The 27297-nt window shown below is 44.4% G+C and overlaps 1 protein-coding gene across 3 annotated transcripts; it reads right to left on the bottom strand.

Annotated features, from left to right (window-relative positions):
• Window positions 1-361: 361 nt before the first annotated feature.
• On the bottom strand, window positions 362-26505 carry LOC142587945 (uncharacterized). Of its 3 annotated transcripts, none has more exons than XM_075699330.1 (4): window positions 26384-26505; window positions 6585-6785; window positions 3943-4122; window positions 362-1081 (listed from the first exon to the last, which is right to left on the bottom strand). In XM_075699330.1, the coding sequence occupies exons 1-4, from the start codon at window positions 26439-26441 to the stop codon at window positions 564-566; spliced, it is 957 nt and encodes a 318-aa protein (XP_075555445.1). In that variant the 5' UTR covers window positions 26442-26505; the 3' UTR covers window positions 362-563. The 3 variants fall into 3 exon arrangements, with proteins under 3 accessions (XP_075555445.1, XP_075555444.1, XP_075555446.1); XM_075699329.1 differs by lacking the exon at window positions 26384-26505 and adding an exon at window positions 15586-15743; XM_075699331.1 differs by lacking the exon at window positions 26384-26505 and adding an exon at window positions 10597-10615.
• Window positions 26506-27297: the final 792 nt, after the last annotated feature.

The raw sequence follows: 27297 nt of genomic DNA, 5'->3' as shown, positions 1-27297 counted from the left end.
ACTGCATAGAGTTAGTTAAATGCAAGAGTTTATTCCTCACTCATTTATTGATGCTTTACAGGGCGTGTGGTTGTTTATTACGTCAATATATTGAAAATATTTTTTCACAGACCATTTAAGACAGCGTATCATTGTTGATATTTACATATATTCTGACATCACCCTTTCAGCGTAGGTTTGGACAAGCGCAAGGAATTGGCAAAGATGCCACCGTGCTTTCAAAATCCGTCATGAAGAATAGGAATGCACAACATTAATTTCTGATCAAATACTTCATTATTTTTTTCAGATAATAAAATTGTGTTTGATCATTTGTTTCATAACGAAAACAGCAATAAACGGTACTCGTAATAGGCAGCTCTACCTTTGGACAAATTTATTAGAAATTTACCTTGCCTAAAGAAAGTGGTAGACCACACGCGCTGTACCTATTTATCAAATTTATATGTACATACGCCGCCACTTCCACGAAATCGATTACATACACTAATTAGAGAGGCGTTAAATGTCTCATCAAAGCTTCTAAAGTTAGATAATTATGTATGCACTAGTAGCGCAGGTGCTTATCGTTTGATTCCGTTAACATCGTTGGTTCCTTCACCTGACTGTCCAGTCATTCCAATTTTATGAATAGCTTCTCCAGGCTCGGCTTCATTTTTCTCATGTTTTATCATTGCGACTATAATTACCGGGTTATGAGCGCCACTTTCCGTGCTATGTGGCCCGGGCTCAGGCTCAGGTGCTCCATGTGTGTTGCCAGGAATTACAGGTAAAATAGTAGGATGCCCTTGTGTGGACCCTGCCGCCTCATGTGGAGGCGCAACTAAGGCGGGCAATGACCCCGGAATACTTGTTACTGGCACAGCTGGTCCGAGGGGAGGCACGTTTATCTCATTTGTGGAACCTACTGCTCCTTCGGTAATGGGCGTCTCTCCTGTTAACCCAGATCCAGGTAAAGGCAGGCCAAGTGGAGACCCTGCCGGGCCTGCCACTAACGTCGGCGTCAGTCCTTGTTTCGCAGCCTTCTCCTCCTCTTCCATTCGCTTGTACTCTCTACTGCATGATTCCCTTGCATCTAACACTAAAAAAGGACAGAGAAGAGCATAAAAATTTAAAGTCAAGGCGTTTTAGATGCGTTATTTCAGATTGCCCACAAATTATCAGAATATACGTTTGCAGTAAACACTTGTCTATCTATTGCTTCTCTGTGATAAATCTTTCTGCACAGCTATCTAATAAATATTTCATGTACATTAAGACATTGACCTACAAGAAACATCATTAAGTTCCTTAGATGTTTTTTTGCAAGGTAGATAAGGGTAACATTAAATTTAACTAAGAAGAGGTCCCACATGTCCTACTTCCCTTCAAATCTATCTCCCTAAACACCACAGACTAATAAAAACAAAAGGCCATGCGTCGTCATGAGCATGACTAGGTCATGACCCATTGGTTGTCTCAAGTGATACAGGAAACAGAAAGAAAGTTCGTGGCTTAAAGGACGCAGCTCCTTAAAGAAGGAACCACGTTTTGTAATTTCATTTTTGAGCCCCTGCTTCCCAAACTCCGTATGGCTGCAGACCACGAGTGATCAAATGCGATCAGCTCTTCAAGAAAAAAGTACTTGAAACGCAATACTTGCATCAAAATAATAAACATGTTTGAGAGTACAACTAAGCTGCCCTTCTGTGTGTTTTGCCAGTCCTGCTGGAGAGAACGCCTCGCTGCATTATATTGTTTGCCCGCTCAACCATTATTTCACTTCTGTGTCACAAATATTTCCCGGGTTGCAAGAGCTGGGGATCAAATTGCCAAGTGTCGACGCCAGGGTACATGACATGAAAAAGGTTCAGCGTCTACTGTAGAGAAAAGGGGAGTATTTTACTGCATTTCCACATTAGTTTCACCCTATCACCAAGCTCTGACACCAATTTGAAGCTTTCTGATCTGTTATTCGCCGACTTTTCATGAACTTGCTTAATCATCTGTGTCTGTGGAGCGATACACGCTGAACCGAATACTTTTTTCGAGAAAACGTGCACCTTCGAAATGGAGCACTCTGCCCGCAAAACAAGTTTGGGGGTAATTTAGTGCATAACTTGGAGCATTATGGAAGTAATAGACGCAAGAAACTCCCCTACACCCGCTGTAAGTTTGGTATTTTATGTGATAGCTCGGGTGAACATCTCAACATTACGTCGGCACTGTTGCTAGTAATCTCTAAAGATAAATATTGTATAATACATGCTGGCACTAACAGCTTCACGTAACTGTAGTGTGCATTGTGGTTAAGCAATTAGGAGAACAAGAAATGTCCCCTATGTCCTGATCTCTACAAGTTCAATTATTGCTGACCCTTGAAAACACCATATTACGTATGCTCTACAGGTTGCACCAAAACTAAAGAGACATTCACGCAACTTACACCGTTCAAGTACATATACGAACTGAGTATTAATTATCTAGCCTAATACGGCTGGTTAGCAGTAGGGAATGTTGAGCTCAGGATACAATTTAAATTTTTCTGCTGAAATTCAACGTCGACATGCAAGTTTGAAATTGCAAATTTCAAAAATTCTGTGGTTTGAAAGCACATGTTTTGTGAAAACATTTTCAAACTAGGTAGACAGAAACATAGAAGCCTTCAAATTTAGGGCAAGTCCTAAGTGCATGGGCAATTAGCGTTGGAAGGTTTAGGTTTTGTGGTATGCTAGCTTTATCTCACTGTTTTCGTAAGTGAACTACCGCAAACAATCAAACTTGTGTAATGGACGTTCGGAAGGGCTATTTCACATACCAGAATTAACGTAATAAACGTGTTTAGCGTATATTTGCCCCCACTGCAACGCCTACTATTGATTTTTGAAAGCTACTGAAAGCAAACACGAGACTTAAAGAAAGAGACAACACGAAGCGCTTCGTGTTGTCCCTTTCTTCACGTAACTTCCCCAAGATCATGAATCTCCAACTGGCGTACATCCACATTCTGCTATGTTATATTATTTCAAAAAAAAAACCGCTTCGTCTTGTTCCTTTCTTCAAGTCTCGCGTTTCGCTTGCGGTTACTTCCCAATATCATGAATCACCAACTACACCCACACTCTGTTATGCCTATTATTGCTGTGATCGGCTTCTTAGGGACATATTACTGTGTCCAGGTTACTGTGTCCTTGCAAGATAAGATTTCTGACACTGGCTTGCTCGTTTTATTATTTTAGAGGAACAACCAAATCAGGTAATAAAGCACAAAAAATGGAATGTGTGAACCATGTATACCTTTGACCGCGGGGGGCGTACGAGCTGCGATGGCATAAAGTATTCGTTATAACAAATAAAAATATATACAATATGAGATGTAAACAACGTGTACGCCGTCGAGGAGTGCTGCAGAATATTTTTTAAGAAGCGCGAGAGTTCTGATAAAAGTACACGGCGTTCTTTCAAACCAAATCTTTCGTAAAAATGGTAACCAAGTTCGCAAGGTAACAAATTTCACCACTATTTGTTTCCTCCTCGTCTCTACGTAGTGTATTGCTGCCCTCAGAAGCTGCATCAGGAAATATATGCCAATAAATTGATCCTTAATCGCAACTACAAACAGCCATATCCTAGGCGATCTTTCAGCTCATGACTCTCGATTACGAACAATGATACTGCTTGCTCCTATTTCGTAAATACTGGCCTTGCTTAGTTTCACTGTCGCAACGGTTCACACACGTGTAGAAACACTCCCGGATTTTCTAACCAAAATTGAAACTTCAAAGTTGGTAACTCTAGGTGACTTTTCTTCTTTGCCGCACTAAGGTGCAGGTCTACAGAAATGTTGAAGTAGTAAGGAATACTGTGAAAGACGGTATTAGCTGATGACTGTGGCAAAGTGTACCTAGATAACGTCGCAATGCGGTAGGCCAAAGTTATGTGTAAAATTCGTTTAGGACTCACCACTGCATCTCTTCATGCATTTTTCGCACAGTAGAAATTTATTTGGCGTGCTTGGGCACAATCCTGCTGGCGAACGATGGCAGGTCTTATCTCCAGGGCTGAAGAACCACCATTTCAAAAGTCCCTTGCATGGCTTTGGCTCTGGATCTACACTGCAAACAAGTCTTCTTCTTTCTGGCGCTGTAAAATTACACGTGAAACCAGATTGTTATCGGAGTTTGGAAAAATGATGTTACCGCCCCCCTCCCCAAAATAGCGAGATGCCCTATAGTTCCGCGGCAGTGAAAAATCAAATTTGGCAAGTTTTCTTACATAATTGTACGCGCAATGTCTGCTGCGCTTTTCATTAAATGTTACCCGTTTTGTTTAATTGAATAGCGGTTCTCATAGGGGTTCAACGCATAGTACCACATAGAGAACGAGTCGGTTCTACAAATAGCCATCTGTAGTACGCCAGCAGATATACGGGTTGCCGGCACTGTTCCATACGGAATTAGTAACAACGCGACTAATAGCAAATAAATATCTTCACTGAAACATATTCATGGCATTCAAGCCCACATGGTTCTTTTATTAAAGCATCATTTTTTTGAGGCATATATATTTATATCAAATTTATTTCTTTGGCTTTTTCGTCTCTTTTAAAGCGAATAGTTTTGTTTGGCTTGTTCGCCTATTTTTGTATTTGAATGAGTGCGTTTGTCAAAAGAGCGCCACCTAGCTCTTTGACAGGTACGTGGTGCCTCACGCGAGCCTTGGGTAGTCGGCAGGTCCAAGTGATACTTTAGGGGGGGCGCTACGCTGAGTTTATCCGCGGCCTAATATTTTGCCTTCCTGCTCCTGCTCTAGAAATATGCTGTGTTGTATAGGTACTGGACATTCTTGAATACTGTTTTGGAGTAATATTTTACCGCGAACCTATTTCCAATGTACCATCGTGCTTACTGCAGTAAACAAGTCTGGATCCTAAAAATCCGGACAATTTTTTTTCAATGGCGTTGTACTGAGTAGAACTTTATTGCGATAGCAATTATACAGACACTCCAGGTAGAATTCTCGCTCTCGCTGTCACCGTGATATTCGGCGTAAAGTCAAAGTGCGACAACACCGTGGCCACGCGCCGTATGCTGTGTGGGCGAGTGGAAGCGGGCTAGGGTAGCCGAGAACGGTGGCTTGATCTCACAAGAGCAAGGGAGGAAGGCCAGTAGGAAGCGTGCCGTTGTCCATCGCAATCAAGGCACCGGGGGGGGGGAAGCCGATGGGGGGGAGGGGGGCGTTGTACTCCGGCGGTGGGTGCGCATGGCGCTACTGAGTGCAGTCGCGCGGGCCCCGCCTCGAAAGCAATCCGCGAAGGGGACGAAGCCTGAATGTACCGAGGGCTGATAGCTTCGTGTGCGCTGTGTTGTCAGCGCTTTGTTGGCTTCGAGGCAAGAGGCAGCACGAAGGTCAATTAGCTCGCCGCTGAAGACGCGCTTCCTCACGACAGTGTTGTCGCAGCGAGCGTCCGCGGTCATCGAGTCAGATGTGGCCATGTTTGGCTGTGCGCGCGATGCAGCATGCTTGTTAATTTAGTTGGTAAGCGAATGTTTCGGAACTTATACGACCTTAAAAAGGCCACCGTGCTTCGTCTAGCTGCATACTACTTTGCTATCGCAATCAATGCTTCACTTTCCGGGCATACACTCTAAGAACAGTTTACACCCTTTGGCTTGCCCCTTCTGCCACACAAAAATAATCGTCATCTGCCTTGATGCGTTTCCTTTCTTTATCGCTGCGAGCCCGGAACTTTCCAGTAACGAACGGCACGCGCGTTGTCAGCATAGAACAGTTTACACCCTTGGAGTGCCCCTTCTGATAACGCGCGTGCCGTTCGTCACTGGAAATCTCTTTGATGGCATGCAGGCGGAAAATGCTCGTAAAACGTCACTGTGGAGAGGCTCTTGCAGTATTTTATTTGATTGAAATGAATTAGCATGAAAATGTTATCCGCACGAAACTGACCTGGACAGTCGGAAAATACACCACTATTGCATAAGGCTAGCTTATAGAAAATGCACATTTTCATTGATTGAACCGTATTGGTTCACGCGGCTACACCTCTCCTTGGTTGTTTCGATGTGTCGCAGAAGTAATTGCAACAGATACAGACCATATATATATATATATATATATATATATATATATATATATATATATATATATATATATATATATATCATCGTGATACTGTAATGACATTTCCTACGAATCATTTATCGTGCTTAAGTTATACTTACTGCTGTACTTTTTCTGTTATTATTTGCAAGTGTACACGTGCAGGTACTGCTGATTATGCCCACGTGCGCACGCCCATAAAAGCGGGTGCGCACCTGTATCTGTGTTTATTCTGACGAAGGCCGTGATACGGCCGAAGCGTTAAAACATTAAAAATTCAATTTTCGTAAGTGTGCTCCATCGTTTATTCAACTACCTATGCACCGGACCTACTATATATATATATATATATATATATATATATATATATATATATATATATATATATATATATATATATATATATATATAGTTATTGATTTGTAGGCACTGTCTCTACAATTTCAGCGCATATTTCACATATCTAATATGTGTTGACATATACTCACGTTCACATCTCTCTAGACACTTTTTTTCTGTCCAGAAGCGGTTGCCGTTTCCTCCGCAACCTCCATAGTTGAACATCTTGCATTCATGATACTTATTGTCATGAAACCAATAGGTCACATTTGCCCTGCAGGGTCCACGATCCCATGGTTTGGTACACAATTCTGGTTGAATAGGGGCTTGTATCGTTTTCGTATGTTGAGCTGAAAAAATAAGACAACGAGGATTACAACTGTTTTGATCTCAATTTATGCTCCTTACGTTTGGAGCTTTAACACTTAGACACAATTACTAACATTGGCACTGCACCTTGAAAGCTGTATGGAATGTCGTTATATGAAATATGCAGAGGCTCCCTCTTTACCTAGCGATGAAGTTAGAAAGTCCTTATAACAAATGAAAAGAAAAAAAGCGACAGGAAAAGGAAAGAATAACAGCCGATTTAGTCGAAGGTACAGGAGACGTCCTGCATGAAAAGCTTGCTGCCCTTTGTACGAAATGTCTCACGACTTCAAGAGTCCCAGAGAACTTGAAGAATGCGAACAGTATACTAATTCGCAAAAGAATAGAAGGCAAAGAATAGAAAAATTATAGGCCCCTTTGCATAGTTTCAGTATTGTATAAAATATTCACCAAGATAATTTCCGAAACAGTGCGGGAAATCCTCGACTTCAGTCGACCAAGAGAACAGGTCGTATTCAGGAGGGAATACTCTACAATGGATCACATGGATGCAATCAATAAGGTAATCGAGAAATCTGCAGAGTACAATAAACCTCTACATGCCTTTCATAGATTACGAAAGTGAATTTGATTCAGTAGAGATAGAAGCAGTCTTAAAGGCAATCCGTAATCGAGGAGTACAGGAGACTTACGTAATTACCTTAGAAGATATGTACAGAGATTGCACAGCTACCCTAATTCTCCCCAAGCAGAAAGGTAGCTAAAAGTGAGGCGTCAGGCAAGGAGACACAATCTCCTCAATGCTATTCAGTGCATGCTTGGAAAAAGTATTGAAGCTATTAAGCTGGAAAGGCATAGGACTAACGATCAATGTCGAATATCTCAGCAATCCTGAGTTTGCAAATGACGTTGACCTGTTCAGCAACACTGGGAACCAGTGATAACAAACGATTGAGGTTGAAGAATATAATGAGCCTGGCAAGGGAACAAGAGTTCAGTATCGCCAGTCAGCCTCTAGAGTCTGTGAAGGAATACGTTTACCTAAGGCAGTTATTCAGAGGGGACCCTGACCATGCGAAGAAACTTAAACGAATAAAAATGGGTTGGAGGGCATACGGCAGACACTATCAAATCCTGCCTAGAAGCTTACAAACCCCATTAAAAAGAAAGGTGTACAGTCAGTGCATTCTACTTGTGCTAACATATGGGGCAGAAACTTGGATACTGAAAAACAAGCTAGAAAACGGACAGCGCAAAGAACGATGGAACGAAGAAAGTTAGGCATAACGTTAAGAGACAGGAAGAGGGCGGTGTGGACCAGAGAGCAAGCAGGGATAGCCGATATTCTAATTGATATTAAGAGAACGTAATGGTGCTGGGGAGGTCATGTAATTCATGGGTTGGAGAGCGGTGTATTAGGGTTACAGAATGGGTGCCAGGAGAAGGGAATCGCAGTCGAGGATGGCAGAAAACTAAGTGGGGCGATGAAATTAAGAAATTAGCAGGTGAAAGTTGGAATCGTTTCGCTCAGGACAGGGGTAATTGGAGAACGCAGGGAGAGGTTTTCTTCCTGCAGTGGGCATAAAACGGGCTGATCATGATGATAACCATGATCATCGCTCACACTCGCTGCTTCCACTTCTATCAGACCTGTCCCAGAATGCCCCACTTTCGCTTCTTCCTCACCCTACCACGACACCAACACGATATTTGCTTCAGACTCGGCTCCATCCCAAACTGATGATCTTCGTCGCCTTCTTTAAAACATAAGGTAGCGCTCAAAAAGGACGAACAAACGGTCGTCGCCTACTGCTCAAATACCACAATACGTATTTATTTTAACGACCACACTCTCGGCCAGACAACCATCTCCACTGATCTTATTTACACCGATGACACTACTTACATCCACTGACGTCCCTATCGTGTGCTTACTCACGCGCGAAGCCTGGTTCAAATTGAAGTCGCAAAGATGCTGAAAAAGAACATCACCGAACCGTCATTAAGTCTGTGGGTTTAGGTAGTTGTCCCCGTCAAGGAAAAAGACAACACATGTAGGTTTTTCATTCGCAACCAACAGCTCAAGAAAGTCTCTGCTTTGGCTCGCGTCTACGATGCATTTGATTATATGCATTGGGCGAAGTGTTTGTCATCTATTTAGCTTTGCTCTGACAAATCGCAGATTGAAGCTGGTGAGATGGAGCGTGAGAAGGCTGCCTTCAATTCCTCACGATGTCTTTTACCAGTTCAGAGTTATGCCCTTCGGGCTCTGCCGTGTGCGAGCGACCTTCGCAACAAGGCTGGACACTCTTCTGCGAGGTTGGAAGTAGTCAATAGGTCTTTGTTATCTTGTTGACATAATACTTATCGCCGCAGCATTTTACAGCTACCTTCAGCGCCGAGTGACTTTGCTTGCTGTTTTTCGGGCTGCTGAATTACAGCTCAGTTGGTCGAAATGGTGCTTCACTCGACGCAAGATTAGCGCTCTCGGAGACCTAGTAGACTGAGCGTACTGGACTTGACCCGGACAGAATTAGCGCTGTGTGAGGATTTCCAGTCACATGCTCCGTTAAGAAAGTTTGAAGCTTTATTGGCTTGTACTCGTATTTCCGCCATTTTGCTTAAAATTTATCTGATGTTGCATGCCCTCTCACCAAGCTTTTGCAGAAACATGTCACTTTCTGACGTGCACAACGGCAAAGCAAAGCCTTCTCAACATTCATCAAGCTCCTGACGACCCCTTCAATGTTGGCCCATTTTGACCCTTCCACACCTACAGTGGTCCGCAGATATGCCAGTGGTCGTGGCAACAGCGCTGTTGCTCAGATTCAGCGTACCCAAGAGTCTGTTCGTGCTTACGCTAGCCGCCTTCTGGACACGGACGTACGCAACTGCTCTAGCACGGAAGGAGAATACCTCTCGTTGGTTCGGGTAATAAAGTTTCGCATTACCTCCATGGCCACCATTCTGCATAATAACTGACCACCACGCTCTCTGTTGGCTGTCTTCGTTGAAAGGCCCTACAGAGTGCATTGGCCGTTGTGTGTACAAGATGACATCTTCTCGGTCGTGAACAAATCCGCCTATCTACATCACGACGCTGACTGCTTCTCCGGCCATACTGTGGACGCTGCGGATGCTGCTCCTGACGGATCGCGGACGTGACTTCTTGTCTAAGGTGATCGACGTAGCCTCCGGTTGTACCAAGCACTACAGTTGTACTAAGCACCAAGTCACCACAGCTGACACAACGCCCTAAAGACCAACTGCAACGAAAGTTCACTCAGGCTAAATTGAAAATAAATTTCTAGCGTACGCTCTCAAAGGAACCTTGGCAAAGCCGCAGGGCTGGTAAATGGCTAATGTTGTTATAACAGCTGTTAAACAGCGGCTATACGGACGACGCATGCACATGCCGGCAAAGCGGTAGCACTGCAGATATGGTGAATATCGAAGAACCGTACGCAGCTGATCTGTCAGTTGCGTCTAGACAGCCAGGCGCATTTCTCGCTCATCATTTGCGAGTTGACGGGCGTCTTTCAGCACGCATTTTGCCTGTTACGCTTGTGATATCAGCTGCTGCAAGACTGCCGATGTGTTGCGTAGACGTCGGCTGCTCGAATACGTTCTCGAACACGAGCATTGGTTGTGCAGCACACAACGCTGAATACAGGAAGGCAGAACACATCTTTCCTCTCCCAGTTTTCATAGCGAAAGCGTGCACCACGGTGGAGCAGGCAAGTGCGACGCGGACCACCCAACGCGCCCAAAGTATGTAAACTGCACATGACGAAGCTGCACAAGTTACATTTCAGCAGCATAGCCACTTACCCATCAAGATTTCCTTGGTGAACGCTTTCTCTGGGTGACTAACCGAACTACAAACCGCAATGGCGCACGAAAACCAAAGTTAAGGTTCAAATTTACATTGTAATCAAGAGTTATATTCTCAAGCGATCATTTCCGGTAGTAGATCATTTGCAAGATATTTCGTGCCTCTCTACCTCGGACGCGTAGAAGCAGATGAAGCGGTATTAGGCGACGGAAGCAGACGAATAATCATTTCTGACACAGCGCCAAAAACGAGGAGGAACCGTATGCCGCATATTTGTCACGAAAAGAGAATGCGACGCGGCGGCCATGGTGAAGATGCGGTGGCAAGCCGTGCAGAAATGTAATCCCGCCAGAGCGAAAAGGGCGAAGCTCTATCAGGGCAGCAATCTGGCCTGTCTGGCCGTGTGGTCACGCACACTTACACTGAGACGCTCAGGGCCCGGCTGTGCCAAGACTGAGCTGCTTATCACCCTTTACTACAGATGGCGGTAGCTGTCCGATCGGTATGGTGGGTCGACAAGTCCGACGCTTACAGCGTGCCAGGCTGCGGCCTCTGAAGCTGGAGGGGTTCGAGAATAAGATGGCTGAAATTTTACCCGGTGCATACAGCGTGACCCGCAGCAGCGTGGCGAATAGTTGTTGCTGCAGCGCTATAGCGGACAAGTGCGCGGTGAGCGAGCGCTTCTTTGTCGAAGGCGCAAACGCAACACGCCCGCTTCAGTGAACCCAAACAGCACGCTACTCGTCAGCGAACCTAGCATGCGATGCGCCATTTTTCTGCTGCTACGGCGTGCGATAGCGCAGGTTCTATTCACGCGCCAGTCACATTAGAGTGCAGAGCAAACACGACAGGGGGGGGGGGGTGCACCTTTAGCTTTGTAACCCTAATGCGCTCTTCGAGCGGATGCAGAACGCGGTGCGGCCCTGCTTGTAACGTAGACAACCAGACAGAGAAACGCGGCTGGAATCTGAGAATACTTCGCATTAAATGAACATCGCGGGCGCGCAACAGCGTTGTCCCAGCGCACGAAGCAACTAACAAGTTATACGAACTCGTTGGCTAGCAGACGTGCGGGACTTGTTCGCTCATACGCCGGAATGGAATACAAGCACGAAAAACAAACAGAACGGCCACTGATTCCCCACATTCTTCACTGTACGTCACTTCCGCCAGGCTATAATAGCGGTATTCTTCTTTTTAATTTCGGGATAAAAAACTTCCATTTCTGCAAGCATTTTGTGGCAAATTGACCTGTGGTTCAAGCCTAAGATTTTGCACACAGACTACCGCATATCTAGATTATCTGAAACGGTGCCTTTAACGTGGTCAAAAATTTCATTGTAGCAGTTGGCCTTTAACAGGATGCTGATGAACATGCGAGCCAAGGACGTTCCTGCTAACCACTGAAAATGGGCCGTTGTGACCATGACTATGTTCTGAACCTGGACACCATACTTCCCTTTGAAACATAGTCGGCCACCGCGTACGCTCGCGATGCAATTATTATGGCACCACAGCTCCGTAGGATGGTCCGTGTTTCGCTTACCACTAGTAGAGCTTCCCAGAAGTTCCGTTCTGACAGGCACTTCAGGTACACCAAGTTCTTACGTGGCTTCGTCGTACTCTTGTGCGCATCATCTCGTTGGGTTAGCCTATCACAAACGTTTCCGTCGCGTTCTTCACGTGCGTATCGACTTCTGCAACAGCATTCAGATGTCATTACCAGATTGCTTCCTGAAGACTCTGGCCTGTCCATTACACAAACAAGAGCCGATGTCGTTCATGTGGCCTATTGTAGCGCTGCGTGCTAGCTGTTTCTGTGGCATGTTAGCTTGCTCCGGGACGGCGCTCCATTGCCAGCGAGGTTGTGTCGCGATGAAGACTAAGACGGGCAAACCAAAGACGACGAAGACGAAATGTGTGTGGGTGCTGTGAACTCTTCGTTCGACATGTTTTAGTTTGTCCGCTTGAACCCTCTCTCCTAATGCCTGCGCTCTTACATAAAGCTTGGACTTTTCTCGGCCTTTCATTATTATGAAATATACGTGCGGCTAATCGTGTTTGTGAAAGGTGTTGCAGAGGAAACACCCTACCGACAATCGGCAACTGGGTAATGACTTTCGATGGCATGAAGATACTTGAATACACGTTGCATAGAGAACCTAGGCGCAAAGTTCACAATGCTGGTCTGTCTTACACGCCATTAAGTTTGCACCGCCGAGCAGGCCAGCGGAGTGTCTTTTAGGACCATGTTTAACAGTAGTGCTAGGTTTCGTACCTTCGGCAGTGAGGTGCTCCCGTGGAATGTCGGCGGGGTGAATACGACTACCGATAACTTGAAACGTCGGTGACCTGGGTTGCACCATGGAGTTTCATACAATTACGAAAGGAACTGTGGCGCTAGTGTCTATGGATTCTGCAAGCACGACAGTTCATCCAGCAAGAAACTGATACCTAACACATGAATTTGCCTAAACTTCGTTCTTCCGGCATTAAATGGCTTCGAGACTTTGCAAGGCGGTCAATATTAAGAAAGCGCTGCGTTAGAAAAACTTAAATGAACATTTTCAATATTGTCCGACGGCACAATTCGAACACAGTACCTCTAGAACAGAAGCCCGGTGTTGAAACCAAGGTGCCACGGACAAGCGGAACCACTGCAATTAGCAGCGATTATGCGCTCTTGCGGAGTCGTATTACCTTCTGCACAAAAAAAGTGTACACCTCTTTCAAAGTTAGACCGATTTAGGCCCAGATAAAGCGTAATAAACGAAGTGACAAGAACATCTTAAGCCACAAGCACGAAGATAAGACAAACACACGTTCAGCCATCATTTCCATCGTGGCTGAAAAATGCCATCGCCGGAGTTCGCTCTAGTAATTGAAGGAAACTGCATCCGTTGCAGCATGCATACGTCGCGCTCGCGCGGAAGGGCAGACAGGCCCAGGGCAAGTAGCTGAGGCAATTACTGAGCTAGTTGTCCCCAGCATGCGTGAGAATCAGTGATGTGCTACTCGTGCGTCTTCTTTGCAGGCGTTCTGATGGTGAACATCAAGCAGCTTGCATCTGGCTCTGCTACCGACGCTAGTCTTGTGTATCGTGCGCGCAGTTCTTGCGTGTGCTGTAGATTATAGAAGCGCCAGGTTTTGTATGACGGTTCTCTTTATCGAACGATATGGTGCAATTGGAAATTGCACGTGGCCCTGTGCGACGTCAGAGAGCTCTCTGTATAAGAACAAGTCGTTAAAAAAGTTATGGGGTTTTACGGGCCAAAACCACTTTCTGATTATGAGGCACGCCGTAGTGGGGGACTCCGGAAATTTGGACCACCTGGGGTTCTTTACATGCACCTAAATCTAAGTACACGGGTGTTTTCGCATTTTGCCTCCACCGAAATGCGGCCGCCGTGGCCGGGATTCGATCCAGCGACTTCGTGCTGAGCAGCCCAACACCATAGCCACTGAGCAACCACGGCGGGTAAGAACAAGTCGTTATTGCTAATCAAGAAGTTGTCTTTGTGCTCCTGAAGCGCTGCCGCTCGTCAGCGCTAGTTCATTTGGCGACAAGGATGTCATCAACCATTACCAGCTACATCTTCAACCAGGATGTGGTGGCTCATGGAGGCCCCATTGCTACCTAATGTGTCGCTACCATTGACCATCATTGGACCCAACAGTCAAACAACTAACACATTTACTTGCCCTACCAATCCATGCCGCGGCTTGGCAGACTAGACGAGTACGACCCTGAATCCAGAACTTCGAATCCTATGTCGAACGATTCGACCATTGCGTCATGGCAAAAGTGATAGCTGGAGAGAAACGCTTGCTCCACATCTTTATACTGGATATAGCTGGCATGACGTCTTCTCTTTGCCGTAGAACGTCACCTTCGCGGTTGCGCTGCAGTCCCTAATTAAGTTTTCCTTTTGTACTTGTAATGAGAAATAGTGAGCGCATGTTTCCTGTTCATCGCATCCTTCTTGTTCTAGGAACCTGCTTCTCATTTGTACTGCATGATGGTAACGTCGTTTTTTTAAATGATAGCGTGAGACACATTGCACTCACGCAGCAGGTCTGAAGGAACGCTTGTATTGTTACATTATGCAGGCGAAAAAAGCTCATACTTGCAGCGGGAGGCATAAAGCTGTCGTGGAACCTCCAGTGAGCTGATTAAACGTTGACATTGCATCTATTTAGACTCAGCATTCTTATAGCCAAGCTTACTTCAGCTTCTTAAAATCCATGCACCAATGACAGCTGGACAGTACATTGCTGCCCACTGTGGAACGCGGCTCCAGCGTCGCTAAAATGATATGACAGTAAAAAGAAATTTTTCGCAGAGCAATCTGAACAATTTATGGAGTCAGAAAAGCATAGGCTATAAGCGACGGTTCACGTCCGCCGGACGTAGTAAGCATGTGTTTCTCAGCGGTTCCAAGTGATTTATCAGCAATGCTCTAGTCCACGCGCGGAGTTAAAGGGCCACTTCGAAGATCCCAAGCAGGGGCGATCTTTAAAAGTAGTTGCAAAAGACTGTCAAACAGGTTGGATTGGTTGATCTTCATTGTAAAAGCAGTGCATAGATTACGGCAACAGAAGACAGAAAAATACACAGGACACTTGTTTCAGCAGAACGGCGCCTGATCATTTCACCACCGTAACGGTAGAAGCTGCTGGCTGACCTCCTGGCACGCCTCCTGGCTTACCGCCGTTAATAATTGATTTGAGAAGAAAGTACAGTTCATGATTACTTGTTAGAAGTACAGTTACAAGTGGTTGTACACTCGGTTGGGACACTGATGAGCAGTTGCAAGTCTTTACATTTGATACCTGTATTGCCGTCACACGACAGAGCATGAAAATGGCTTGGACGCTTCACCGTAAAATGAGCTATATGTGGAGAGTAAAAAAAAAATGTTGCCAGAAAGAGCTCCCCCTCCCCCAACGTGCGTTAATACCCTCTACTTCCAGGATTTACATACCGTGCGCGATGTTTGCGTAGACAACGAGGACAAGAAAGCAGCTGAATATCTTCATCATAAGTCTTCTGCTTAACCGCCGAGTAAAATCTCTGGGCGAATTTCTGTAGCTGTAGCTGGACAGCGCTAAGCCAGGAATAATAAGGACCTGTTTTGCGTATCGCTTTATTCCCTGCCGTGACCTTGGAGTCCGACACGAAAACATTTCTTGGAAAGATAGTACAAACAATGGAAGTTTTCAAATGGATTGCACCTCTGCGATATTTGCCACGTATGTTAACCGGATTCCTCGCAAGGAAAAGCAAGGAACCAGGAAGCAAGCGAAATACTGTGCAAGATTGGATGTTATTGTGAGAGCTGAGCATCACTGTTCTTCTTTCTCTTTTTCAGCTGACGTCAGGGAAAAGGAAGACAGCGCTTCAGAGCCGCATACACAATAGCCTGAATCCCATATGTTTACTTGAATATTCATTGTTCGTCACAGCTAGCAAAAATGTGGCAGAAGTCGCAGAATACTGTAATCAAAGTAAGGTAATAGCCTTTTGCGTGCTGCAGTAATCTAATAGACAAATAACCGACACTTGCCGAATTCGGTGCTCTTATAATGCTGGGTTGGTGAATGCAGCTATAATCATTGTAAACGCTTCTGTAGACTTCACAACAACCACCCCGCCGACTTCACGTCGACGGTGGAAAGTCTATGATATACGTAATGGAGAGGAGACGGCAGCATGATGAAGACGGGATAAGGTGAACGGTTCCGTAATAGTGTGACTACAACAGCGAGAAGAACGCAACGGAATGACGTTAGCTTGAATAAAACATGTTGGCGGGCTAGTTGGTTGGAATCCATGGCAGAGTGTATAAGCGCGACTGAACGAAGACGTAGAAAGAACAGGTATACAGACACAGCGCTTCACTTTCAACTATAGATTTTATTTTTAGACGCACCGATAAATACATACCGTACGATTGGAAACAAACGTGACCGTAAAAAAAATATTCAGTGGTGCATTTCGATGAACCGTACTCGTATGCTAGGCATGGTGAAAGCATGTACTGCAATGGTCAGAAAGATAAACCGAGGAATGGTATCTCCTTTTCAGATAGCAACACCGAAGGCTTGCTTACGAACTTTTGCTCTAATTTTGCATTCTCGTATGCCTCCATAATCTCCCTCATCATCCTGCTCTGAGCCCTATACAGAATGGAAGTACTTTCACACATGGGCTTGCAGGAAAAATCTCGGCACCCAAATGACCCTAGATTTCTCTAGTGATGTTATATCGATGATCTCTTTATCTCTCATTGATGCATCTGCTGGTTTGACCAACATACGTTTTTCCGCATCAAACTGGAATGGTATAGAGAACGTTATGAGTGCAGGTTACAAATTGTTTGTGATGTTGAGTGCAACACGCGTGCTTTTTGTTATTCTCTGTATTAACTTGTTCGCATAGCTTCTGTAGACACTCAGGAGCAGAGAAAACCACGTCCACCCCCGATTTCACCGCTATTCTTCTGACATTTTGTGAAATGCAATGAGTGTACGGTACCACAGCAACTTTCCTTGCTCTAACATTGGCACTGCTTTCATTCGACGCGTTTTTTCGCGTCTTGCTTAAGTCCTCCGCGACAAAGGCAAGCATACGCGTCGTGTGACCACTATCTGGCAGGCGCTTGGCCTGATATCTGAAACTGCCTTCCATTCTGTGTTCATATGAATTCGTCAAAGGGTTGTTAAAGCACGATGTTACTACAGCGCGTTTTAAATGTTTTGAATGAGCGGAGTGAAATGATAGGACTGGCCTATTGCCTCTCTGCTGATAGCTCCAGCAGGTCATTTGTGGAGAAAAGTGCAATCCCAAGTCTAAGAACCTCATGAAATTGGCTGTGGGGACTTCATGTGTCAACGACAGAGGGGACAATACTTTAGTGAATGATTTTACGGTTTTTGAAACAAGCGAGTCAAAATTGTCTGATTCGTTACTCAGTATGATTAGAAAATCGTCAACAAATCCGAACCATTTCACGACATCGGTGTCATATTTCAGGCGTTTATCAAGAACCTGGTCACGGTTAGCTCGATATAAGTCACTTAACCAGGGAGCAATGCATGATCCAATGCATATGCCATATTGTTGTTCGATAACATTTACTTCCCAAGTCGCGTAAGTCGAGTTAACATAAAAACGAAGGAGTTCTGAAAATCTGTCACAAGTCAAACCACAAACGTTTTGAAATCGCACCGCTCCAAACTTGTCAATGCATCGATTTCAAAACGCTTGTGGTTTGACTTGTGACTGATTTTTAGAACGTCTTCGTTTTTAAGTTAACTCGACTTACGCGACTTGGGAAGGAAATATTTAAAAAAATGGCATAAGCATTGGATCATGCATTCCTCGCTGCTTAAGTGACTTATATCTAGCTAACCGTGACCAAGTTCTTGATGAACACCTGAAATATGACACCCTTTTCGTGAAAGTGTTCAGATTCGTTGACAATTTTCTAAACATTTTGAATAATGAATCAGACAATCTTGACTCGATGGTTTAAAAAACCGTAACCTAGTTCACTGAAGTGTTGTCCCCTTTGTAGTTGACACATGAAGTACCCATAGGCAATTTCATAAGGTTTTTAGACTTGGGATTGCACTTTTCTCCACAAATGACGTGCTGAAGCTATCAGCCAAGAGGTAATAAGCCAGTCCTGCTACTTAACTCCGCTCATTCAAAATTTGTAAAACGCGCAGTAGTAACATCGTGTTTTAACAATCCTTTGACGAAGTCATGTGACCACAAAGTGGAAACCAGTTTCAGATATCAGGCCAAGCGCCTGGCAGATTCTGGTTACCCGACGCGTATGCTCACCTTTGTCGCGGACGGCTTCAGCTGGAAGTGCAAAAACGCGTCGAATAGAAGCAGTGTCAATTTTACAGTAAATAAAGTTGCTGTGGTACCGTACATTCATTGGATTTCCCATAATCTCAGAAGAACAATAACAGCGAAATCGCGGAAGTACGTGGTTTTCTCTGCCCCTGGGTGTCTAATGTAGCTATGCAAACAAGTTAATACAGTGAATAATAAAAGGCACGCATGTTCTACTCAACATCGCAAACACTTTGTAACCAGCACTAATAACGTTGCCTATGCCATTCGACTTTCATGCGGAAAAACGTATGTTGGTCAAACCGGCAGATGCATCTATGAAAGATTAAAAGAGCATCGATATAACGTCACTAGGCTAATCTTGGGTCATTTGAGTATACAATGCCCAGATTGTTCCTGCAAGCCCATGTTTGAAAGTACTTCCGTTCTTTATATAGAGCTCATAGCAGGATGACGAGAGAGATTCTGGAGGCCTACGAGATTGAAAAATTGGAGGATAAGTGCGTAAGCAAGCCTTTGGTGTCGTTATCTAAAAAGCAGATACGATTCCTGGGATCATCATGCACTGCACCATTGCAGTGCATGTTTTCACCATGCCTTGCACCCGTGTACCGTTCATCGAAATGTATCACTGAATGTTCTTTCTTGCTGTCACGTTTGTTTCCGCTGGTATGGTATATATTTATCGAAGCGTGTGAAAATAAAATCCATAGTTGAAAGTGAAGTGCTGTGTCTGTATATCGGATTCTTTCTACGTCTTCGTTCAGTCGCACTTATGCACTCTACCATGGGTTAGCTTGAAACCATTGCAAGGCAATAGATGGGGACCCGCATTTTCTTCTTCGCCACCTCGCTCCACACAGGGAATACATTCGCCCTACCATCCGCTCTAATAGCATAAATAATACACCTAGCGTGATATTACTTCTAAGCGACACCTTGCTGAGTAAGCAAGCAAAATGTAGCCCCACGACAAGAGACGCGCGGCGAACTTAAACTATGACCACGCCCTGAACGCTTTCGTCCAGGTGGAGGCAAAATACAAAAGAGAAGCAGTGCCATCCACCACATCCATGTAAGCACTCAGTCGACAATAATTTTTCACGCGTACGTGCATCTCAAAATGCGTTCGGCGTGCAAATACGCTGAATAGCATGTGTGAAAAACCCAGGGGCCAACAGGGGAAAAAAAGATCCTGCCACGGGAACAGGGAGAACACGGACAGAAACATATTCGCTGCCATATTCCGCTATTGTCTTCTCGTGATAACGGAGGCGTTCATTGAAGCGCAACTATTGCTTGAAAATTAACACAGAGAAAGTAGAAGGCACACGTCAACCACTGTGTTTATTTCCTCTTCTACCTGTGTGTAGGTGCGTGAATTTCTACATTGAATGCATTCGTGATGCTATTCACACGTCCGAATTGCTACTGCTTTTCCGCTGACCGTTTTTTTACTCTCTAACGCTTCCTTCAATGTTATCGCTTGACTGAAGACACGGCTACATGGTAAAAAATTTCCAGACCCACGGCGCCGATTTTATAACGAAAGAGCCAGGCATGCTGACGTAGTCGCTTTGTTGTAGAGCTGCCAAGCCCTAGGTCATGGTGGCCGCATTTACATGGTGGAGAAATGTACCTTGTGTACCTTGTGTACCTCTATTGGGTTGACTAAAAGGAATCGTAGGCATTCGGAATTATTCCGGACTCCCACTCTACGGCGTATCTCATATTCACGTTATGGTTAGGGCACATAATACCGCAATACTTTATTTTTGAGAAATTTCTCAAATTACTTGAAACACGATATTTTCTAGCTTCGCTCTTATGACAAACGCGATGTCACAACATCCGCAATTCGTTTTCTATACCTTCCGAAAGTACGTGTGATTCGTCGTAAGACATGTTTATCTTACATTGTCTTCCTAACATTTGCCACTTTCGATCGTGTGACAGGCGTGTTGAAAAACAGTAAGGCAGTTCGTTGTTTTTTTTTTTCAGAAATCTGAAGCTTAAGTTCTCCCTGTGCATGTGCTATACACAACTGGACTGGATATTTTTATCCGCTGACTGAACTCTGTGGCCCGACTTACGATGGCATCTGAGTCATCAAAGCTGACGTCGCTTCTGGATGCGTTTTGATTTTTTTCTTCTGATTGCTGCTTTATATTGCTTATACGAATCGCTACGCAGCTTATTCGCATAAGCAGTACAGCGCAGCAAGCAGAACGATGCCATACCAGCTAGCCCCAGTCAAAGCTTTATTGATTTTTTCTGCATTGTTTTTTCTTTCATTTCATCTATTCCCTAAAGAAGAAGTGCAGTAACAGAGTAGTGTTATATCATTCCGGTTAAAGGCAATGGTATTGGCGGAGAGAAGCCACGGAAATTTATGAATTCTCGCTGTCTCATTTTTACGTGCTATCCAGCGGCACGTTACAAAGTGCGGGATCTTACACATATATCCTGACATATATCCTGAGTTGTAGTTGCCGTCGTAAAAAAAAATCTAACCTGAGCATTGCTACTCTGTTTTAAGTAGCGATAGCTCTGAAACGTTTTATGCACTGTGACAACTGCATTTCCAAACGCTCACTAAACATTGAGCATTGTTTCTTTGGATTCTATTATGTCATTCTGCAAGAATACCGTGGCAGAGAGGTACCGGAGCGTTCTTTTCCGTAAAACATACAGCTGGAATTGGAGGAGATCTTCTAAGATGACCCTGAAGCCCATTTTCTTGAAACGTGAGAGACCCACAGAAATTACATCTAAAGTCTAAATATATTCGCCCAGAATATTAGGGGAAAATATGTAATATCAACGAAGGTATACAAAGTGCAATGTGTAACGTGGGCACTCGGCTTCAATTCAATAGCACTAGTCGGCCGCGAAGGAAATGGTAGCAATGTTCTGCCTATAGACCAATAATGTTTTCTCTGCGTTGCAAATAGTAAAAAAAAAGCGTAACCCTTCTAGCCTTCTAGCCTGTTCTGGTTAAGAGTGCTGCGCCGCAACGAATCGCCGCTTAATGCGAGGCGGGAAAGTGATACCAACCGCCTATTCTCGGTTTTGTAGGTAATCTGTAAGGCCTCCTCTGTCGTGAGAAGCCATACTATATGTGCCACAATTCTGTGTCGTATTGTGCGTTTGTATGAAAACCTTAGTGTTTTCATATGAGAGTAGACGTGATCTTTAAGGATTACAGAAACTGGGCATCCAGGACAACATATTGTTTCTATCTTTTTCCGTAGAGAACGGGTACAAAGGCAAGCGAGGATTTCTTGTCCTGAACAATCACCCTATTTTTAGGGCAATATTCCTTAAAATAACCTAGGCCTCGAAAGCAGCATGACAGAGCAAGCGATACTGCCTCTTCCCAGCTACTTGCAAATGCAACATTGTTGACAGATCGAGAATACTTATTTCGAAAGGTGTTTTACAATCCCTTGAGAGAATATTGCCGCAACGTTTCCATGAAGTAACAAAGAAATAAACTGGAGCAGCAAGTAAACGTTTACGCAGCTGTTTTCTATGAACAGAAACAGAGAAAAGAAACAGAAAAAGAGCCATAACATTTTGCAAAGTATTTTGTCTGCTCACAGCGTTGCTTTAGTTTGAGCATCTGGCACCCTTTCCATCAAATCTGCGATGACGGATGTAGAGCAATAACATGTCTGTATCATCCCTATATGTGTATAAGTAAATGTTTAGACAGCAAATGACTTGACCATTTACATTATTAATACAAAGCCCTACAGTTAACCAGCATTTTTGTGCCGAATTGCAGAAGCTATTGTATAGTGCCGTTCAACAAGGATGTCCAAATGTTGAAGCTTTGGTGAGTCGCTTGTACACGATGACAATACTACCTGCCATAAGGCACTAAGCGTTAAGCATGGTCTGGCACAAATTAAATGGCATTGCTACGTTACCTTTCCATCCAGTCCCCCTGCATTGCCCTCTGCTGCTTATTTTCTTTAAAATAGAACGGAGAGCTAAAAGGAAAGGGCTTTCGATATTCAACTCCATTAAATTCTCTTTGTTCACCAAACAATATCCTGGGATGAATCTTGGGATAAACATGCAAGCAAACAGCTTTACGGGGTCAGCGGCCTACCACATGGCCACATGTGACAGGTTAATTGATAGCAAATACAAAATAAAAATCCAAGGACACCTAAGCACTTATTAAGAGTTCTGAAAGCGAAAGTATTATTGTACAAGCGAACGCCGTTGAGCGGTCCTTCAAATTAGAAACCCCTTGAACGCATTGAGATGCTTCGCGCGCTTTGATTCGACCATACCGAGGCGCGGTTAGAACACAGGCGAGACATTGCGCAGGCAAGGAGTACGCGCATATCGCAGAGCGGAACCGAAGGTCACGTGGCGTCGCGGCGATGCTCATTCTGCTCACGGGACACCTGGTGCTCTAACGAGGCAGCAGGTATTCTCTTTCGCCCGCTCTAGTACCTCAGGGCACGCTCGTGAAATGAAATCGCAGCCTATGATAACTTACGCCTCTACTTTCTCATCAAAAGCACTGTTTTTGGTGTGTGTGGGTGTCTGGTAGAGCCACTATCGGGAATAGTTACTAGAGCTTCCCCATTCTTGTTTTGCTTTTCGAGTTCCCTTCTCTCCACTAAATCTGTGTTCCTACCATTTCGCGTACATTCTTTCAGTTTCTCTCTGGAGAATCGATAACTTTTATACAAACAAGCATCAGGAAGAATGCCCATGTGCCCGCTAGACTGAAATTAACTGAAGGCTTCAAACTCTCTATGCGATTATTTGTTTACGACATTTGGGAAAGCGCGACAATTACTTGAGATGTTGATGCTAGAATGCGTTTTCAAAGGATAACCAGTCTTGTGTCTCACACGTCCGCAGGATTTTCGCAATACCATGAACCTATGCTTTGACCTCGATTGAGAAAAATGGTGGATAAGAGTCTATGAAGAATACCTTAGTAACTTGCGATACGCTGATGATATTGCCTTGCTTAGTAACTCAGGGCACCAATTGCAATGAATGCTCACTGACCTGGACATGCAAAGCAGAAGGGTAGGTATAAACATTGATCTGCAGAAAACTAAAGTAATGTTTAAGAGTCTCGGAAGAGAACAGCAGTTTACGATAGGTAGTGAGGCACTGGAAGTGGGGAGGGAATACATCTACTTAGGGCAGGTAGTGACCGCGGACCCGGAACATGGGACTGAAATAATCAGAATAGGACTGGGCCAGGGTGCGTTTGGCAGGCAATCTCAGATTGTGAACAGCAGGTTGCCATTATCCCTCAAGAGAAAAGTGTATAACTCCTTTGTTTTACCAGTACCAAATTACTGGGCACAGACCTGGAGGCTTACGAAAAGGGTTCTACTTAAATTGAGCGTGACGCAACGAGCTATGGAACGAATAATAATGGGTGTAACGTTATGGGGGATAAGAAGAGAGCAGATTTGGTGAGGGAACAAACGCGAGGTAATGACATGTTAGTTGAAATCGAGAAAAAGAAATCGCCATGGGCAGTGCATGTAATGAGGAGGGAAGAGAACCGATGGTGATTGAGGGTTACGGAGTGGATTCCGCAGCTGGGGGCGGCGGAAAACTTGGTGGGCGGATGAGATTAAGAAGTTTGCAGGGACAACATGACCACAATTAGCACTTGACTGGGGTAGCTGGAGATGTATGCGAGAGGCCTTTGCCCTGTAGTTTGGTGTAGCCAGGCTGATAGCGACGATGATGAGGCTTTGTTCGTTTTCGTTCCTGCTTTTTGTTGTTTTATAAATTGAACCGAAATAACAATTGAACATGTGAAATCAACAAAATAAAGACCTCAAGAACATTGCGCAAAGAAAGTGCAATTCTTCATCAAGATATTGAGCATAATGACAGCAAAGGTCGTGCTGAGAGAATTCACCATCGACACAACAACTGCAGAAGTGGCCCGTGCTATGATTTGTCACCGACACCAGGTTCCCCGCGTTGATTTGCCTAAAACTCTTGTTTGTATCCACAGAAAAAGGAAGTGGAATGTGGTGCTTACACATACTTTGAGTTGTGGACGAAGCCGGAACATCTTTTGCACGCAGAATATAAAGGTGCTGTGGCGTCTTGACCATCGCCATCCATCATATTCAGGCGCCATAATCGCCACCACTACCGCTACGAATCTGAGGTAGATCGGTTTTAAAAATACGCGCATCGCTACACGTGTTTGTTATCTGCGCTACACTTCAATTTGCATTACCCTTCCTGATTATCTCTAGGGACGACGGCATGCTTTATCGGCGCGCATCACGTTCGCCTCCGTAACAAATTATTATTACCAATAACAAAGGCATTCCTCACTTAGAAGGGAATTTTGCGAAATTGCAACTACGCATTTAGGAATACTACCTAATTGAGATACTTGGAACTGCACTGAAGCCAGTAAAAGAAGTTTCAGTAAGCGAACAAACTCATGAAATCAGTCCAAGGTGTGCCGGCGCTCTACCTCTCTGCTCGAGTTTGAAAGTTTGCTGTATAGTTTGAAAGGAAGACAAATATTGAAATAACGTTTTAATTCTTAAATTAATAAATGAAAAGTCTATACGACCGAATATAATTATACGTGGGGGGAGGGAGGGCAATATTTACCAGATCAGTGGCGAATTCTTTCTGTGTAGCATCCTCGTGGCCACAACGAAATGGGAAGAATGTTTTGCTGAATGTAACCTTCTTGCATGCTTCAAACACATGCGGCTTTTGTTTGAATTTTACGCCCTGCCCAATACACATCACTCCAACTATACTTTGTCAGCTGAGAGAATTTTCTAAATGCATCAATGAACACAGCCAAATAATCACCAGCCGTTAGAACCAGCCGTAATCCTATGCCTTGGGTAGCTTTGCTCAAATTGCATTATTTCTTTAAATACCCACACGTCGTACGTTGAATTGCATTCAGCTGAATTGCAATCACATTGCTTTATTGCGTATCGGACATCGTATTCCTGGATATGCGTGGTTCTACATGCAATTGTTCCTAATGTGCTCACGATGCTATCTGGGACGTTAGCGGGAGGCATAAAGCTGTCGTGGCACCTCCAGTGAGCTGATTAAACGTTGACATTGCATCTATTTAGACTCAGCATTCTTATAGCCAAGCTTACTTCAGCTTCTTAAAATCCATGCACCAATGACAGCTGGACAGTTCATTGCTGCCTACTGTGGAACGCGGCTCCAGCGTCGCTCAAATGATATGACAGTAAAAAGAAATTTTTCGCAGAGCAATCTGAACAATTTATGGAGTCAGAAAAGCATAGGCTATAAGCGACGGTTCACGTCCGCCGGACGTAGTAAGCATGTGTTTCTTAGCGGTTCCAAGTGATTTATCAGCAATGCTCTAGTCCACGCGCGGAGTTAAAGGGCCACTTCGAAGATCCCAAGCAGGGGCGATCTTTAAAAGTAGTTGCAAAAGACTGTCAAACAGGTTGGATTGGTTGATCTTCATTGTAAAAGCAGTGCATAGATTACGGCACCAGAAGACAGAAAAATACACAGGACACTTGTTTCAGCGGAACGGCGCCTGATCATTTCACCACCGCAACGGTAGAAGCTGCTGGCTGACCTCCTGGCACGCCTCCTGGCTTACCGCCGTTAATAATTGATTTGAGAAGAAAGTACAGTTCATGATTACTTGTTAGAAGTACAGTTACAAGTGGTTGTACACTCGGTTGGGACACTGATGAGCAGTTGCAAGTCTTTACATTTGATACCTGTCTTGCCGTCACACGACAGAGCATGAAAATGGCTTGGACGCTTCACCGTAAAATGAGCTATATGTGGAGAGTAAAAAAAAAATGTTGCCAGAAAGAGCCCCCCCCTCCCCCAACGTGCGTTAATACCCTCTACTTCCAGGATTTACATACCGTGCGCGATGTTTGCGTAGACAACGAGGACAAGAAAGCAGCTGAAAATCTTCATCATAAGTCTTCTGCTTAACCGCCGAGTAAAATCTCTGGGCGAATTTTTGTAGCTGTAGCTGGACAGCGCTAAGCCAGGAAAAATAAGGACCTGTTTTGCGTATCGCTTTATTCCCTGCCGTGACCTTGGAGTCCGACACGAAAACATTTCTTGGAAAGATAGTACAAACAATGGAAGTTTTCAAATGGATTGCACCTCTGCGATATTTGCCACGTATGTTAACCGGATTCCTCGCAAGGAAAAGCAAGGAACCAGGAAGCAAGCGAAATATTGTGCAAGATTGGATGTTATTGTAAGAGCTGAGCATCACTGTTCTTCTTGCTCTTTTTCAGCTGACGTCAGGGAAAAGGAAGACAGCGCTTCAGAGCCGCATACACAATAGCCTGAATCCCATATGTTTACTTGAATATTCATTGTTCGTCACAGCTAGCAAAAATGTGGCAGAAGTCGCAGAATACTGTAATCAAAGTAAGATAATAGCCTTTTGCGTGCTGCAGTAATCTAATAGACAAATAACCGACACTTGCAAAATACGGTGCTCTTATAATGCTGGGTTGGTGAATGCAGCTATAATCATTGTAAACGCTTCTGTAGACTTCACAACAACCACCCCGCCGACTTCACGTCGACGGTGGAAAGTCTATGATATACGTAATGGAGAGGAGACGGCAGCATGATGAAGACGGGATAAGGTGAACGGTACCGTAATAGTGTGACTACAACAGCGAGAAGAACGCAACGGAATGACGTTAGCTTGAATAAAACATGTTGGCGGGCTAGTTGGTTGGAATCCATGGCAGAGTGTATAAGCGCGACTGAACGAAGACGTAGAAAGAACAGGTATACAGACACAGCGCTT

Source organism: Dermacentor variabilis, chromosome 7 (assembly GCF_050947875.1).
Source record: "Dermacentor variabilis isolate Ectoservices chromosome 7, ASM5094787v1, whole genome shotgun sequence".
Classification (NCBI taxonomy): Eukaryota; Metazoa; Arthropoda; class Arachnida; order Ixodida; family Ixodidae; genus Dermacentor; species Dermacentor variabilis.
This window is presented reverse-complemented; position numbering and strand designations above follow the sequence as displayed.